At 44.3% G+C, this 15,066-nt stretch overlaps 1 protein-coding gene across 2 annotated transcripts in view; it reads left to right on the plus strand.

Annotated features, from left to right (window-relative positions):
• LOC144107806 (nose resistant to fluoxetine protein 6-like) overlaps window positions 1-15,066 on the plus strand; it is a 69,611-nt gene that overhangs the window by 32,781 nt on the left and 21,764 nt on the right. For both annotated transcript variants that reach the window (XM_077641000.1, XM_077640999.1), the window contains exons 3-9: window positions 5,016-5,127; window positions 8,487-8,571; window positions 9,552-9,643; window positions 9,961-10,140; window positions 11,735-11,828; window positions 13,900-13,986; window positions 14,865-15,030. In XM_077641000.1, the coding sequence (XP_077497126.1) occupies window positions 5,016-5,127; window positions 8,487-8,571; window positions 9,552-9,643; window positions 9,961-10,140; window positions 11,735-11,828; window positions 13,900-13,986; window positions 14,865-15,030 (816 nt within the window). The remainder of the gene's footprint in view (window positions 1-5,015; window positions 5,128-8,486; window positions 8,572-9,551; window positions 9,644-9,960; window positions 10,141-11,734; window positions 11,829-13,899; window positions 13,987-14,864; window positions 15,031-15,066) is intronic.

The raw sequence follows: 15,066 nt of genomic DNA on the forward strand, positions 1-15,066 counted from the left end.
GCTAGCAAGGTCACTGCGATGCCTGATACACAGCAGGAGCTCCTTAACATGTCTTGGTCTGGACAAACTGTCACTAAACACCAAACATGTCTGTCAGTAGGTCCAGGTCAAGTGAGGTTAACTTCTCCTTCAGTAGCCATAAGACCGAAACAGAATGTCGCAAGCCAAACCGAGGTTCGGACGGGAAAAACAAACACGGCTGAAAGCTTATGTGCGGACGAGTACTCCCTTGTGGAAGCTTTCCTAAATGAAGAAAACAGAGAGTACGGTGCTTAATGCATGGAGAAATGACAGATTTAGTTGTTCAGTGTTTCCGACTTGGCTCCATGCCAAGCAAGCAGGAGATTTTACAAAGTTTGACAAGACGATTAAGCAAAGTATTTTGCTGGGCGATTGTTTAACAACTATTTTGAGGACAGTGTTTGTTGCTTTTTTTGTGGGTGACGGTAATGCAATCATTGTGTATCTTTTTATTCTTGCCGTGTTTGAGCTTTGATCGATATTTGCGCGTGCATATCACACCCTTCGTTTTCCGTTGTATATCTAAGGTGCAGATCGGCTGCCGTCCAACATGGAATTGTTAGTTCAGCGCAGTTGTGTGTCCTCCTTATCCTCGTCCGTTTTATGCCAGCGCAGGTCTTCTAAGAAGGGTGGTTAACGCTGTGCAACCGAGGTTCGGCGAGAGCTGTTAGGTTTCAATGTTTCATGGCATGCTGATGCAGAGAATACTAGATGATTCGTACCTGTATAGTTATAGACCGCTTTTTGGTTTTCCACACACACACAGGTTTTTCGACTAGCTCTCCTCTCGAGCCAGACGTTCTGCTCTGGCGAAGCGTTTAGAAGCAATCGGCGCTTATGGACCATGCTACTCCTGCGCTCTCGCCATACTATTCTTCCGTTCTCCGGACAGTTCCCGTGGTAACCACCCTCCAGTTGCGCATTCCTTCACTTTTGCCATACCTGCCTGCTGCCATGGCTACCTTCCTCCTCCTCTAGGGTAACAGCCCTCCGGGTTGTTCCGTGGCAGCCACCGTTCGCTGGCGCCTTACGCTGTCGCCATACCCACTGCAGAAGGTGCGCTGTAGCAACCACAGCATGGGAAGGTCTCGAATTAGCCTTGACTTGAAGAGGGAATGGAAGAAACTGGCCGAGTGGAAGCCCAATAACGGTTTAAAGAAAAGAGGAACAGTAGAGGTATTCAGGATATCGCTGCAGAACAGATGTTCAGCTTTAACTGAGGTCGACGACCCTACTGTTAAGCTACGGAAGAAAATGTCGCAGCTATCATTATGGAGGCAGCCGGTAGGATGGTTAGACAGGACACCGACAACCTATCTCAGAAGACGAAATGACTTGTTAAGAAACGTCAAAGCATGAAAGCTTCAAAGCCCACAGAAAGATTAAAACTGGCATAGCTATGAAAGTTAATCAAAAAGCGCAAAGTCACTGATGCAGGGCAGTTTATTATGAATAGAATAGAACATGCTCTAAAGAACGGGGGCAGCCTAAGAGCGGTGAAGAGTAAACTATGCATAGGCAAAAAACAGATCTTTGTGTTAAGAGACCAAGAAGGCAGTGTCATTATCAACATGGATAAGACACTTACCTTTGTGCAAGGGCTCTACAAAAGTCTATACAGTAGCCAATGCAATCATGACTTAAATGAGATATGCAGTATCCATACCCATGAAATCTGGACAAGACTATTTTGTAACGAGAAAAAGTTCATTAATGCAATTTTTTCATGTATTGTGAGATTTCACTGCAGTAATCAATATATCTGCAGGTCTCCCGTCAACCGCTTTGCATTTTTTGCTATTAACATTTTTGCTATCGTCCAAAGCGCTCCCCGTTGTTTTTCTATCCTAGTCTTAACTGCTCGATTCGAGGTATGAAAAAACTTTATAAGAAAAATTTTGATGAACGTCAGAAAAATGGTCCCTTACCTTCAATGTTCTGATAACAGCGCCTTACACATTTTTGTAGAATTCAAAACTTTCAGCCAAGAATATTGGACATGCACGCAGCAAAGGGATGTCCCACCGGTAAAGAAAGAAGAAGCTAATAAAGTCTTAAGAGCAATGGAAAGGGGGAAAGCAGGTGGTCAGGATCGGGCAACAGGAGATCTCTGGAAGGACGCAGAGGAGATAGTGCTAGCAAAACTAGCCACCCTGTATACGGAATGCCTTATGACCTCGAGCGTACCAGAAGCTTGGACGACCGCTCAGATCTTTAATTCATAACAAAGGAGCTTCAATGACTTGAGAAATTACAGACCGAACACTTTACTGTACGCTGCCTATAAGATATTTATTAAGGTAATCGCTAACAGAGTCAGGACAACCTTAAAGTTCAATTAATCAAATGATCAGACAGGCTTCGTAAATGATACTCAACGATGGACTGTATTCATACTGTGAATCAGGTGACGATAAATGCGTAGAATATAGCCAACCCCAATATATAGCCTTCATTGATTACTAGAAAGCATTTGACTGAGTGCAAACCTCGGTTATCATGCAGGTATTGCGGAATCAGGGTGTAGAAGAGCTTTGTGTTAACATACTGAAAGATATTTATAAGGGGTGGACAGCTACCATTGTCCTCTATAAATTCAGCAATAAAATTTAAGTAGGAAGGCTGTCAGGCAAAGAGACACAATAACGCGAATGCTGTTCAACACAGGCTTGCAAAGGCCTGAATTGGGAACAGTTTGGGATAAGAGTTAATAGAGAATACCATCGTAATCAGCGATTGGCGGATGACATGGCCTTGCTAAGTTACTGAGGAGATGAAGTGCAAAGCATGATCAATGATTTGGGCAGAGCACAACGGTGAGCCTAAAAATTGATATGCACAAAACCAAAGTAATTTTCAAAAGTCTTGCTAGGGAAGAGCAGTTTAGATTGGCAGCCATGTGCTGGAAGTGGTAAGGGAATACGTCTACTTAGGGCAAGTAGTGACCGCAAATACTGATCACGAGAGCGAAATAACTAGAAGAATAAGAATGTGGTGGAGCCCATTTGGCAGGTTATTTGAGATCATGAATGGCAGTTTACCAGTATCTCTCAGGAGAAAAAGATATAACAGCTGTATCTTACCGGCACTTACCTACAGGGCTGAAACGCGGAGGATAACCAAATGGATTCAGAACTCAGTTAAGGACAACGCAGCAAGCCATGGAAAGAAAATAATAGGTGTCAAGTTAAGAGGCCGGAAGCGGGCAGAGTGGGTGAGGGAACAAACTCACGAAGAAATGGGCTTGGGCAGGGCATGTAATGCGAAGGCAAGATAATCGCCGTTCTTTAAGGGTAACGGAGTGGATCCTGTGAGAAGCAGGGGGCGGCAGAAATTTAGGTGGGTGGATGAGATTAAGAAGTTTGCGGCGATACGGCGGCCGCAGCTGGCAAAGCACATGGTTAAATGGAGAGGTATGGTAGAGGCTTCTGCCCTGCAGTGGGCGTACTCTGTGATGGTGATGATACCGTGCTCGTTCCATGGTAACCACCCTCCAGACAACTCTGGCGGTAATCACCTACCGGTGGCGCAATCCTCCGCTCCCGTCAAATCCTCCTTGTTCCACGATAGCCACCCTTAACCTAAGTTCATTGTACAACAGCAGCGGTAGACTATAGCGCTTTGAGCGGCCGCCCCATACGCGGTAGGTGCGGACTGTGATACCTAGTGCCGCGAGATCCCCCCTAGTTTACAATAGTGCAAGCTTATCGCTGGCCTGGTGCTTGCATTCTCTGAAATTAAGTGCTTAGCAAATGGGTACTTGACCCCACCTTGTGTAGACCAAAACCCCGTGTGTCTGGGCACTGTTTGGCAAAAGGAGGCTGTGCTATATTTAGTATTAGTGCGCAAAGCACCATTCTGATGAGTAAACCTCTAGCAAGATTCTGGGATGTTTGTGGTCTGCACCAAGCGAAATAAAGAAATAAAAATCAATGAAATCAATATCCGCATCTGGGATTGGAGCCCACGGCGGTGCGGACAGATCAGTCTCGCTGGCCACTACGCGAGAGAACTTCGCAGCCGAACACGCCTCGGGTTAAACTTCAACAGACTCCCACGTTCTGCATTGCACATCATGTTCTTCATCGAGTAATACTGCTATTAAACTAGTACTCACGTTTTGAGCTATTCGGCGGTAGTGACGGAGAGATGTGCGCTTCATGCGTTGGAGTGGACAACGTTGCGGCAGAAACACATCATTAGAGCAATACGCATTGTCGTTGATAACATTGTTGCAGAAACGTGACACTGGAGCATAGACCACTTGTGTAAATTGGGCAAGTTGACATTGGCGATGAACAGGTCGAAGACGCGCGTAACTAGCTCCCTGGGTCAGTGGAGATATCAATCGCGCTCTCAGGTACGTGGCTGTGGTGTCCACATGAAAAAAAAAACTGATATTTCGTGCCTAGCAATGCTAAACCGCCGGTCACTTTTCATTATCCTGATCAGTTCATGGTGAGCCAGTCTTACATCAAAAAGCGCCTTATTACATTCCGAGCTTCTCCCGCGCATTTTAACTGAATAACCACAATAAAAAAAAAGGCATAAATGTCTCAGGACCTCGCAGAACATATAGGGCACACGATGTTAGAATTTTTACTTGATTTGGTTGATGCAATAGATTAACTTTATTTGCATAGTTGAAATAATTGCTCAATCAGAATTCTCAAGGTGCATAATTTGGTGAACCGTGCTGCTGTGCCCTGGTGCGCAAAGATGAAATTTTCCATCAGATTTTAGATGTCAAGACATTTAAGCGTGAGGCGCTTTCAAGTACACTAAAACAATGTTCCAATTCGCCCTTCATGCCCGTACAATCATAACAATAAAGATGGCTTCTCCCTATAGTGACGAATTTTATCGTTTCATAATGTCACTTCTAACGAAGAAGGCATCTAAGGAGATTTAAAGCGAACAATATGAGTACTTCGTGCCGCTGGAGCTTTTTCACCTCTTGCATAATTCTTCGTCCGCTGCATTTTATTTTCTAGATGCGTTACTTCAAAAAGCACTTTACGTACATGGAAATCCCAATTCTCCGGCTTGGAATCTGCTTTCTAGATGACTGCAGCCAACAAGACCTGCAAAACATGGTGGATTCAGGTATGCCGCGTTCGCGTTTGTCAACGTAGGATACGGTAGGCACAGTATTGCTCACTGTATTTGAAACGAAACACACTATTCCAACATTACCAATCCTTACTCCGCTCGTAGAAGTTCAAAAATATTTAATTTGTGTGGCTGTAAGCCTTATGCGTAGAAACGAAAAACAGGAGAATGTTCTGAAGCACTTAGAGGTGGGGCAGGTGCGTTATTCAGGTGGACGACTTAAAGGGGCTGTGAAGGGGGCTCTGATAAAATTGCGGCATGCCTGGGATATTGAAGCACGCCGCTTCACGAATAGTGTCCAGCGAGGATTTTTTAAACGCGCTTTGTAGAAGCTGAGTTATCTGTAGCTAAAATTTGAATTTCAGCGTCTTCGCGCCTTTCCCTCTCCTCTCGTCACTTTTTGCACACTGCCAGGTAGGTGCTCCTTCGCCGACGCCCATCTGGGAGCGGAGCTTCCAGACCCGCCGGAGATTAGCGGCTTATTGGCCGCGGCCACGGTAGCTGCCCGACGTCTGAAACAATCTAACCAATGACCACCTCTCACCTTGTCTACGCAGAGAGAGGGTGCGAGCATAATATAGTCGGCGGTAAGGGCTCGCTAACTTTGACGCGCGATTGTGGGTCGTCTGCTGCGTGTAGAAGAGTATTATTTGGCTCCGTTTTCATGGCAACACAGTGCAGTGATTAAGTGAGTTAATGTACTCTCCTGGGAAGTCGTTTCAGAGCCCCTTTAAGTGCGGCGGTTTTCTCTCCGACAAGTTATCGCTGCATAAAACTTGTTCGGCGTAAACGACGACACGGAGTACTTGGTTGCTGAGCGCGGCCTAGTAGTTCCCCTTCATAATGAACTGCACCACAAATACAGTTCATATTAGTTCGGATGCAGCAAGAGCACGCATCTAAATGCGTAAACACGCAGCCTGGCGGCACTACCTCTGCTGGTGGAGACTGAGGTTTGGCATTTCCACCTTCGCTACAGTTCCCTCGCTGTCGCTTTTGCATAATGCCATTTTTTATCCAAGAGAACTCTCTGGATACCGAAATGCCGAAGGCGTAAGCAAAGCAGGTCCGCCAGGCACTTGAAGTTCTAATATATAACCGAAGTACATAAGGAAGAAGCGTTGATCGTGCTCAGTTGATTGCACCATGAGCCTAACTCGAAACTGGCAAAACATAGGACGGTAGTGTCCTTAAAGAGGCTCTGGAGCACTTTCCAAGGAGAGTTCAATCATTGCATTGAGTTGTCAAAAAAACTTCAGCAAAATAATACACTAATACACGCAACGAAGGACTCACAATAGCGCGCGAAAGTTGGCGAGCCCTTTCCGGCGACTTTTTCGTGCTCGCGCCCTCCTGCGTCGCTCAGGTGGCTATTGGTTAGATTCAGACGCCCATGTAGCTACCAGGGCCGCGGCCAATAAGCCGCGCAGCTGCGGCGGGTCAGAAAGCTCTGCTCCCGGATATAGGGCCGGCGGAGGCTACTTCCGGCGTGCAAAAAGTGACCAGAGATGTCAGAATGTTATTTTTAGACACTGGTAATCAAGAATGAGAATTTTCAGAGGGACATGAGCTATACCTGTATCCGGAACGAAAAATTTAAGTAATCAAAATTATTTTTGAGTGCAGTGATCGTTGTCTTCAAAAATGATTTTGAAAAATGTGAACGATGTGGAAAATGCGAAACAAGCTTAGATGAAAGGAAGATAGGTTGCGCAAAAAAGAGACGTTCACAAGTGAGGACAAGACGTGACGAGCGGGGACTTAAAACTCACTTTTATTCGATGAGCAAGCAAATTTGTGAGCGTTAACTGCAGGGTTGGTCAATAAGTTGTCACACATTATAAAACGATTTCAGCGTCAAGACTACACACAAGAAAGACGACAACAGGACCAAGTTTGCATAGCTTTGCAAGTACATGCTCAGAAGGGCAACGGAAACGCATATATAAAATGAGAGAGTCGCGACACCCTGCTTTCGAGGAAATGCACGCCACTATTATAAAGTCTGATCGAAGTGTCACTGATCCAGTCTGCAGCACGTCTCTTGAAAAAAAAATGCGCTTCGATAAGATCTCATGCTGTTTTAATTTTGTACTTGCGTAAAATCTTGATTTCTTTTGGTAATAGCTAGGATTTGTGTGCCAGGCGATGTTGTGAACTTGTTAGTATTTTTTCGGGGCAACTTATCTTTTCATCGTTACGAAACACGTGCCCTAACGACGCACCCGGCTGATTTTTTATCCTGGTCGCATTCTAACAACAGGGATGCTCTAACAACAGATGATAGACGTCAGCAGATGCTGGCGCGTATCTAGTGTCGATGTCTAGGGCCAAGCCCCATCACTCTCAGCGCTTGATAGAAGATGATTTAGTACTGCGACAGCTCGAGTGGTGGCACCGAAATTGCGACGGTCTCACACAGTAATCTTATAGTTTGCAGGCTTTCTTTGAGAGCCGTAGAAAAGAGGTATGCCTAAGGGGCACCTTCTTACGAACAGTCTGCCCGGCGGTTTTTCAAGGGCAATAACAGTCTAAGAGATTCCCTGTTTTAGAAGGCAAAATTTCCTAATTTACCCAATTAGTCTAAGCCATTAAACGGACCCTGAAATGATTTCGATGAGCACATTTCAGCGCAATATATCTGTAGAGGTGGTCGTTGTGGGTATCGCGAGTCAAATTTGGAAGCACTGCGTGGGCCGTATGAATTAGAAATAATTTTAAAAAATTGCTGCTGGCTCTAGCTCGCCGCCGATTAGAGCGACATACTTAACCGCGCGTCCCGTCTGTTGGCTCCAGGTTGGCTCATCTTTCCACTGACGTCATTGGGGGAGGGGACGCGTGGTGACGTGTGTCGTCTTAATAGGTTGTGAGCTACTGCTTGCAGCGATTTGTAAAAATTATTTTTTAATTATAGGGTCTACGTAGGGCTTTCAAATGTGATTCTAATACCCACAAAGACAACCTATACAGATCGGTTGCACTAGAATATGCCAATCAAAATCATTTCCGGGTCTCCTTAACTATCAAAAATAACAAAATAATTTACACTCGGCGTAACTTACTTGTCCAGTTCCATTGGACGCACCGCCTTCTTTAGAAGTGTTATTCATTTAAGCTGGACGCCCCACACATTACTTGCATGCATCACGAACGCCTTCAGAATGCATTGGACTCAATGAAATATTGCTAGGAGAACAGGATGCACGAAAGCAGCAGAGGCTATACCAGAAAGCGGATATCACGAATGGCCGAAGATTTGACACTGTCATGTTAAGCAGTGGAAATGTGACTTCAATTTATGCAACCAACCTAACGAATTTTGTCACTAAATGCCTACTTATTTCCTGCTGCAGTGACACCTTCAATAATAGACGTTCAAGTCTCGGACTGCGTCACGGCGGAGCCTGTACCGTGGACTACAACGCAGAAAGGAATTGTGTAAGATGGCTTTATTCCTGTCTTTATTTCTGCACTTCTGTGAAACAATTTGCTGTTAAGGCAGACTTGACATTCGGAGGATTTGTACCTGGATCGGAGTTTTTCAGAACTTGAATCAAACATCAAGTTTGAAAATGTTTGGCACGCAATATTTGTGATGCTAAAGACATGCGGTGCCGAAATGCTGTCTTACATACCCGTAGGCCATTACCCTATATTCAATTCCCGAGCCTACACTAAAACTAGAGCCTACACCTACCATTTCTTCATTTCGTAAGTTGTGAGCAAGATGTCAGAGCAACGTTTTGTCAGATGCTAAAAAAAAATCCGGATGCCATTCTGAAATAATCATTTTCACAGCAAATATTTAGGGTCGGAAATCCCGCTGTTAGGTCCATAATGGCATTTATTTTCAAGCGCTCCCGAAAGCGCCTTAATTACAAATTGCTTAGATTATTCAGTACATTCTCAGACCGTTTATGGCTAAAGCAAAATGAAACTATTCGGATACATACAGGCGGTGGAGATGTTCACGTCCAATTAAACTACTCGGGTAACATGCATCAAGCGCATTTTTTGTGCATTTAGGACTTCAAGCCCTTTTTTCCTTCTCTTGTGCGAGTGCAATGCAAGGCTCGCGCTTGGGCAGCTTTTCCTCAAGAGAAAGGCATCAAGCGATTGACCCCACTCCTTCAGTATCAAGTCGAAGCAGCTCATCTCTACTAAGCATTCATAAATGCATCACGAAACCATGATTTCGAACAGTTTCACAAAAATTACCAACCTCAAACAGCTATGTCCTTTCATTTTAGAGTGCATAACTGCATTAAAGGTCTTACGCAGACCTTTCATTCTAAGCGATCACTTAAATTAGAATACGATTTGTAGAAGAAATGCCCGTAAATCTGGAAGAAGAGAAGTTGTTCTTCCCGAGGGAACACTGGAACTTTCTCACTGAAATTGCGTGGTTCAATGTGCAGGATATTTTTAGGAATCCTAGCTGTTGCCATCGCAGCTGCCACCGGGATCGACCTCTTCATGCCTGTACAACCAAAAGGTAGACCAGAACGAAGTAAGTGCATGAACTTTTGGCTTCGTTTTTACTTCGAAAGACTGATTAAATGCGATGAAAGTGTAGCTTTTTGCATGCGTGATACCAGCTGTCTAAAACTTTGCCGTCTCCTAAATCGAATCATCAAAACAGTGGGATCCAAAAATGCAGCATAGCAGCGCAACATCCTCTCAGTTGATAAAGGTGTTCTGCTAAGCATGTCGAACGCAACATGAAAGAACCGCCATAGGACAAATGCCCCAACTACGAGAAAAGGTTACATAACAAAAGGAAATGGAGACTTTTTTTCTGAAGATGATTGCATTCCTATTCTCCAGGTACGTTGGTACAGTTTGTGAAGGGGTTCTCGGTGGCGTCAAACACACACCACCTGCTCAGGGTTGCCAGCCGAGCCGATGCCGACCGCTACGCTCTGCAGTTCGTCCACGGCCTGCGTATATTCAGTCTAGGCCACGTCGTCCTCGGACACTGCTTCATGACAGTGTCAGAAAGCGTGTGTAAGTACGTTCTCACTTTTTTCTTTTGTTCACATGCCCGTTCTCTGTCCCCAGTGCTGCACTTATACTCGAGCTGAAATGGCGTGGCTCAAGCCAAGCGTTGCGTAGGAAGCTAAGCTATTAGAAAGTATCGCACTCCGTAAGCTGCACTGGAACAAATTATATAAGGTAAATTGATGAGCTAGTTGGTGCATCATCACTTAAAACTGGCAGCGGAGAAGAACCAGAGACAAGGAACAAACACGCAGACGTGAACAAAGCTGCTACGTCTGTGTCTGTGTCCACGTCTGTGTGCTTCTGCCTTGTTTCTAGTTTTTCTCCGCTGACAGTTCTAAGTAACAAATATATAACTGCAGCAGGCGCGTTGCGAAAGCGACAACCAGGATTCAGGGTATTCTCCCTAAAGTGTAATTTCAGCTCTGTAATGAACAAACTGCGAACGAGTGAATGAAAAAAATAACAACTTCTTCATTGTGCTATTAATGCCCGACACTCAGAAGCCATGACCAAAAAATATTTCAGCGCTGCTGAAGTTTCAGAAAACGGTGTGTCGCGTATTCGCGACAGCCAGGAATCGATTCATTTTTGCAAATAGTGCGATTTTTATGGAAAACGAACTCGAACGCCTTTATTCTTCATGAATGTTCTGCAAATCCACCTTCTTGGTGAGACAGTGACACAAACTGCGTTTGTAGCAAAGAGAATCGATCTGAACGTACCAGTGCCGCAGTACATTCCTGTTACTCGGCAGCGCGACGTTTTCCGGACCATAAGTTCTCGTTTATTCCATATGTTTTGTTCTTCTATTGCTAATTACAAATTTAGACTGTCGTTGGATTTCCCACTGCCCTCTCCGTAATCATTGCTGCTCAGCTCCTCAACTCATCACTTTGTAAAACAGACATGGACTCTGAGTCGTCACTGCCAAAATCACTCGGACTGTAGCTCACGATACATAAGAGTGAAGATGTTTCTCGAAGCAGAGACTTCAACTCAAGAAACTACCATTGAAGCCTTAGTCAGGTGGCCTGTGTTTCGACAAAGCACTCGTTTTCATCTCGGTAACTGCCGTCATCCTTAACAAGAATCATAGGCCCCCTGCGTCCAAGGAATAAAAGTCAAACTGCAGTGAGGTAAAGGGGAGGGTGTGCTGTGGTGTGGTAAGTGAGAAAGGGTGTCCTATCCGGTCGTAAAAATGTTTGTTACTCTTGAAAAATGCGGGAATTCCCTGCGACCACTTTCTAGAGGCTGCCACCAGAAGGAGGCATTGATTATATTCTGGCAAGTGAATTGTTTCTCTCACCCAGGAGCTTTTCTTTCTTGGCAGTATCCATGTTTCTTCAGCTACCCTAAAATGTACATCTTGGCTCTCTCCAAGTGGTGCGCAGGAGAGCTAACCCCCTAGCTTTGCAGCAATCTGTGTGACTTATTTAAGAACATGCTTGCTTGTCCGGAGCAATTAGATTTGGTGGATGACAAAATGCTTTCAGTGTGTGAATACATTTTACGCCTCCTATCCACGTTACGTGCATACGCGCATGGTTACACTTCGAGCAGAAAAGAAAATGATACAAACGTGCTTTTGTTCTCACAGCCCGATTGCTGAATTTCCTCATCGACTCCACCCATTGGTCGTCCTTGGTCATAACAGCGGCGTTCAACAGCGTTGACACGTTTTTCTTTATCAGGCAAGTAGCATAGCTAAAAATGTAAATGGAAGCCGAGTAATCCTGAACAATATTAAACGTCGGTGAGTTGCTTTGCGTTTGAGGAATAATAATAAGACCATAACCACGGCACAGCTAAAATGCGTGGTGGAGAAAATATATTATAATTATAGTTTCCTTGCTTTATTATGCATTTGTAAAGCCAAATTTGATGATATTCACTATTAGAGAACACAATGAAAATTGTATCCACAGCCACAAAAGGAGGCGAACACTATCCACTTACACATTCGAAAAAACAGCGATGACTAAAATGGACAACCGGCTTTCACAGCACTTTTGACCTTTTGTAAGACGTGGTCTCACTTGCTTAAAGTGCCGGCAAACCGGACTGCATCTACGCTACATATTTCTGCATGCTGAATACTGCCGAACTATAAAAAAAACCATTTGGTGGGTTTTTATTTTTCGCTAATAGCTTCCTCGGTGTTCCCTTGTGATTTTGCAAGTGTGGATGTACAGTTCAACAAGGCCCATTAAGGCACAAAAAACGAATAACTTTTCGTTCTGTTGCGACTTTTCCAGCAGTGAAGTGTAGTGAAGCTATTTTAAATTTTAATGCAAGTTTTCTTATACGTCGAAAAGACTGAAATAGCACTACGTACCACATCTGTGGTTTTCTGCGTAGTCATGATACAGTTATGTAGAACTTTTTTTCCAAAAAACCAGTCGTCGAAACAGCTTAAAGGTGAAGTCATTGATTTCTTAGAGTCACTCTGAGAGCAATTTTACCAACTGTGTGCATCTGAGAGACGCATATAGCTTGCGCTTTCTAAAGGTAAGAAACCGCATCAGCTCTTCAGCAAAAGTTCCAGTTTAATGAGCTGAAGATTTTGGTAGCTAAAAGGTGGGATTATACTTTCGGTACTATCCCGCCCGTTCGCTCCACCAAAGCGACGTTTGAGTATTAAAATAAACGAGAGTTGGTGGCACAGTGCTTTCACCTACCACGACTTTGCCATCTCGCACACAAGAGCCCAGAAGATTCCCCACATGCAGCTGTGATGATATGCAGAATAGTTCAGTGTCTAGGTGTATTTTGAAACAAGGCTCCCTCCTAACTGTACTGCTTCAACGCGGGTAAACACTGTCTCATAGAGCTCACAGTGTATTCGTTCTTATGCCAAAAAATTACGTTTCCAAGAACCGTGTGGCAATAGAACTCTGAGCACCCTTACTAGTTGGTTGCTTTGTTGTCACCTGTGTCAAGCATATCAATAACATTTACGTCCCTGCTGAACGTAAAATTATTCGCAATTTTTGCTGAAATAATTATTTTGCCGAGTAGGTATTTAACAATAATATGCTCCATTAAGCCTTAGTGCATATTTGTGAAGGCCTAGACACACAGCCCACAGCCGAAGGTTTTGTTGGATCTGTAGATATAGGTGCGCAAGACCCGTCGCATAGTTTACTTCTAATGTGACGTCTGCTTCTTTCCCCGACTGCAATCCGACTCAAGGCATCATCTTTTTCGTTCTCTTCCAAGTCCAGGCGACAATATTTAAGCATACCTACGACTCTTAAATATTTTGCGCACAATCATGCAAATGCCGAGACTTCAGAAATGCGTTTTGATTCTTCAAAATTGCGTTTTGATTAACACACAGAAAAAAACTTTCTCAGTGGTGTGAGAACTGTGTACTCGTCAATAAGAATTAAAGGCAGCTAGAGCTCACAACTAGGGAAACGAACCCACGATGTACGCATACTGGTGTGGACGCGTCTCTCTCTACCTCCTATTTTCAAGTGTCGACATGTAACGTTTTGTCGAAAATATATATAGCCCATAGCGCCCGCTACAAAACCGCGCAAAAGGGTTTTGGTTGCACCACTGGTAGTAGTGAGTTTTCGAGGGCTGGGGAATAAATAGAGCTCATCTCATTTTCCAGACGTTTGGAAAGATGGCGACGCAAAACGTGTCACATTCCACGGAAAAAGAGCAAGCCAGGCGGGCTGTATATTTTTAGCAAAGAATGCTCATTCAGCGACAGCGTCATCAATTCACCCTGGTCCTCTTGTCATTTTGCAGCGGATTCTTGCTTTGCTTCATCCTAATGAAGCAGAGTAAAAACAGCCCCATCCTCTTCGTGATCGGCGTGGTTCGAAGGTTGATTAGGTAAGAATACCTAACACTCAGTTCGATCGGCAGTTTTAAGTTGATTACAAACTGAGTGGAAACGCACACAGTAGCAGAGGCTAGAGACAGGCCGGATAGTGCTAGGGGAGGGTGATGGATCTCGTGTAAAGGCTTTTCCGGTTAGGCCTAACACACTGGAATTCAGAACCAAGAATTAACTTTGTGAATCAGTGTGGACATCTTGCGCTTGACGACTTTGGGGTGGACGCCTTTAAGCGGCGGGGTTCCAAGGAAAAGAAGCTGCACATACACGATTAAGAGCCCAAACATTATCTGATCTTTAGTCTATGCATATCCACTTTGTCTGCGCCTCACATGTCTAAGTTCTAAAGGTTGCACTCTCACCTGTTTGATAAATAAAAGTAAACTAGATATTCTGCTATGTACACAAGATTACTGAGTAGTAGGCTCTAAATGATAAAATAATATATCATGTATATAGAATACGTTCAATGCTTCAAGCACCGCGTGTACGAGCCGCGGTTCCCTGTGTGCTATGGCCACTTATTAAAAATCTTGGCAACAAATGTCTACTACATGTTCAGCGACGATTATCTTCCTTCCTCGAACGGATTTATTTCTAGGCAAAGCTCTTTTCTATAACAATATATTTTGTGCAAATGGTTGTTAAGAATATACATCCACCATCAAGAAAAATATTACTCGTGCTGCGTCATCGCGCTCATTGCGAAGATTTTACCGGTCTGTCACAAACCACCCGTTTAAGTACTAGGTAAAAGCATTAAAATATTACCTTAAAACCAAAAAAGAAACTTATCTAAAACCCAACACTGTGTGTTGGGAACTCAGACTGGAGCTTTGTATTTTCTCTAACCTCCTGCATTCCACTGTCGCAGAACGTGTGTTCCCCTGTTCTTCATCATCATGTGCTTCTACATCGTTCCGCTGTTCATCAACGGGCCAGAAACGAAGACGTTCTTCCTCAGATTCCACGAAGAGGTGGCCTACCACTGGTGGCACTTTCTGCTCCACATCCAGAACTACTACGAGAAAGGTCCTCGGGTGAGCGGCAGACGCAATCTTCACTTTATTCAAACA

The sequence above is a fragment of the Amblyomma americanum genome, chromosome 10 (assembly GCF_052857255.1).
Source record: "Amblyomma americanum isolate KBUSLIRL-KWMA chromosome 10, ASM5285725v1, whole genome shotgun sequence".
Classification (NCBI taxonomy): domain Eukaryota; kingdom Metazoa; phylum Arthropoda; class Arachnida; order Ixodida; family Ixodidae; genus Amblyomma; species Amblyomma americanum.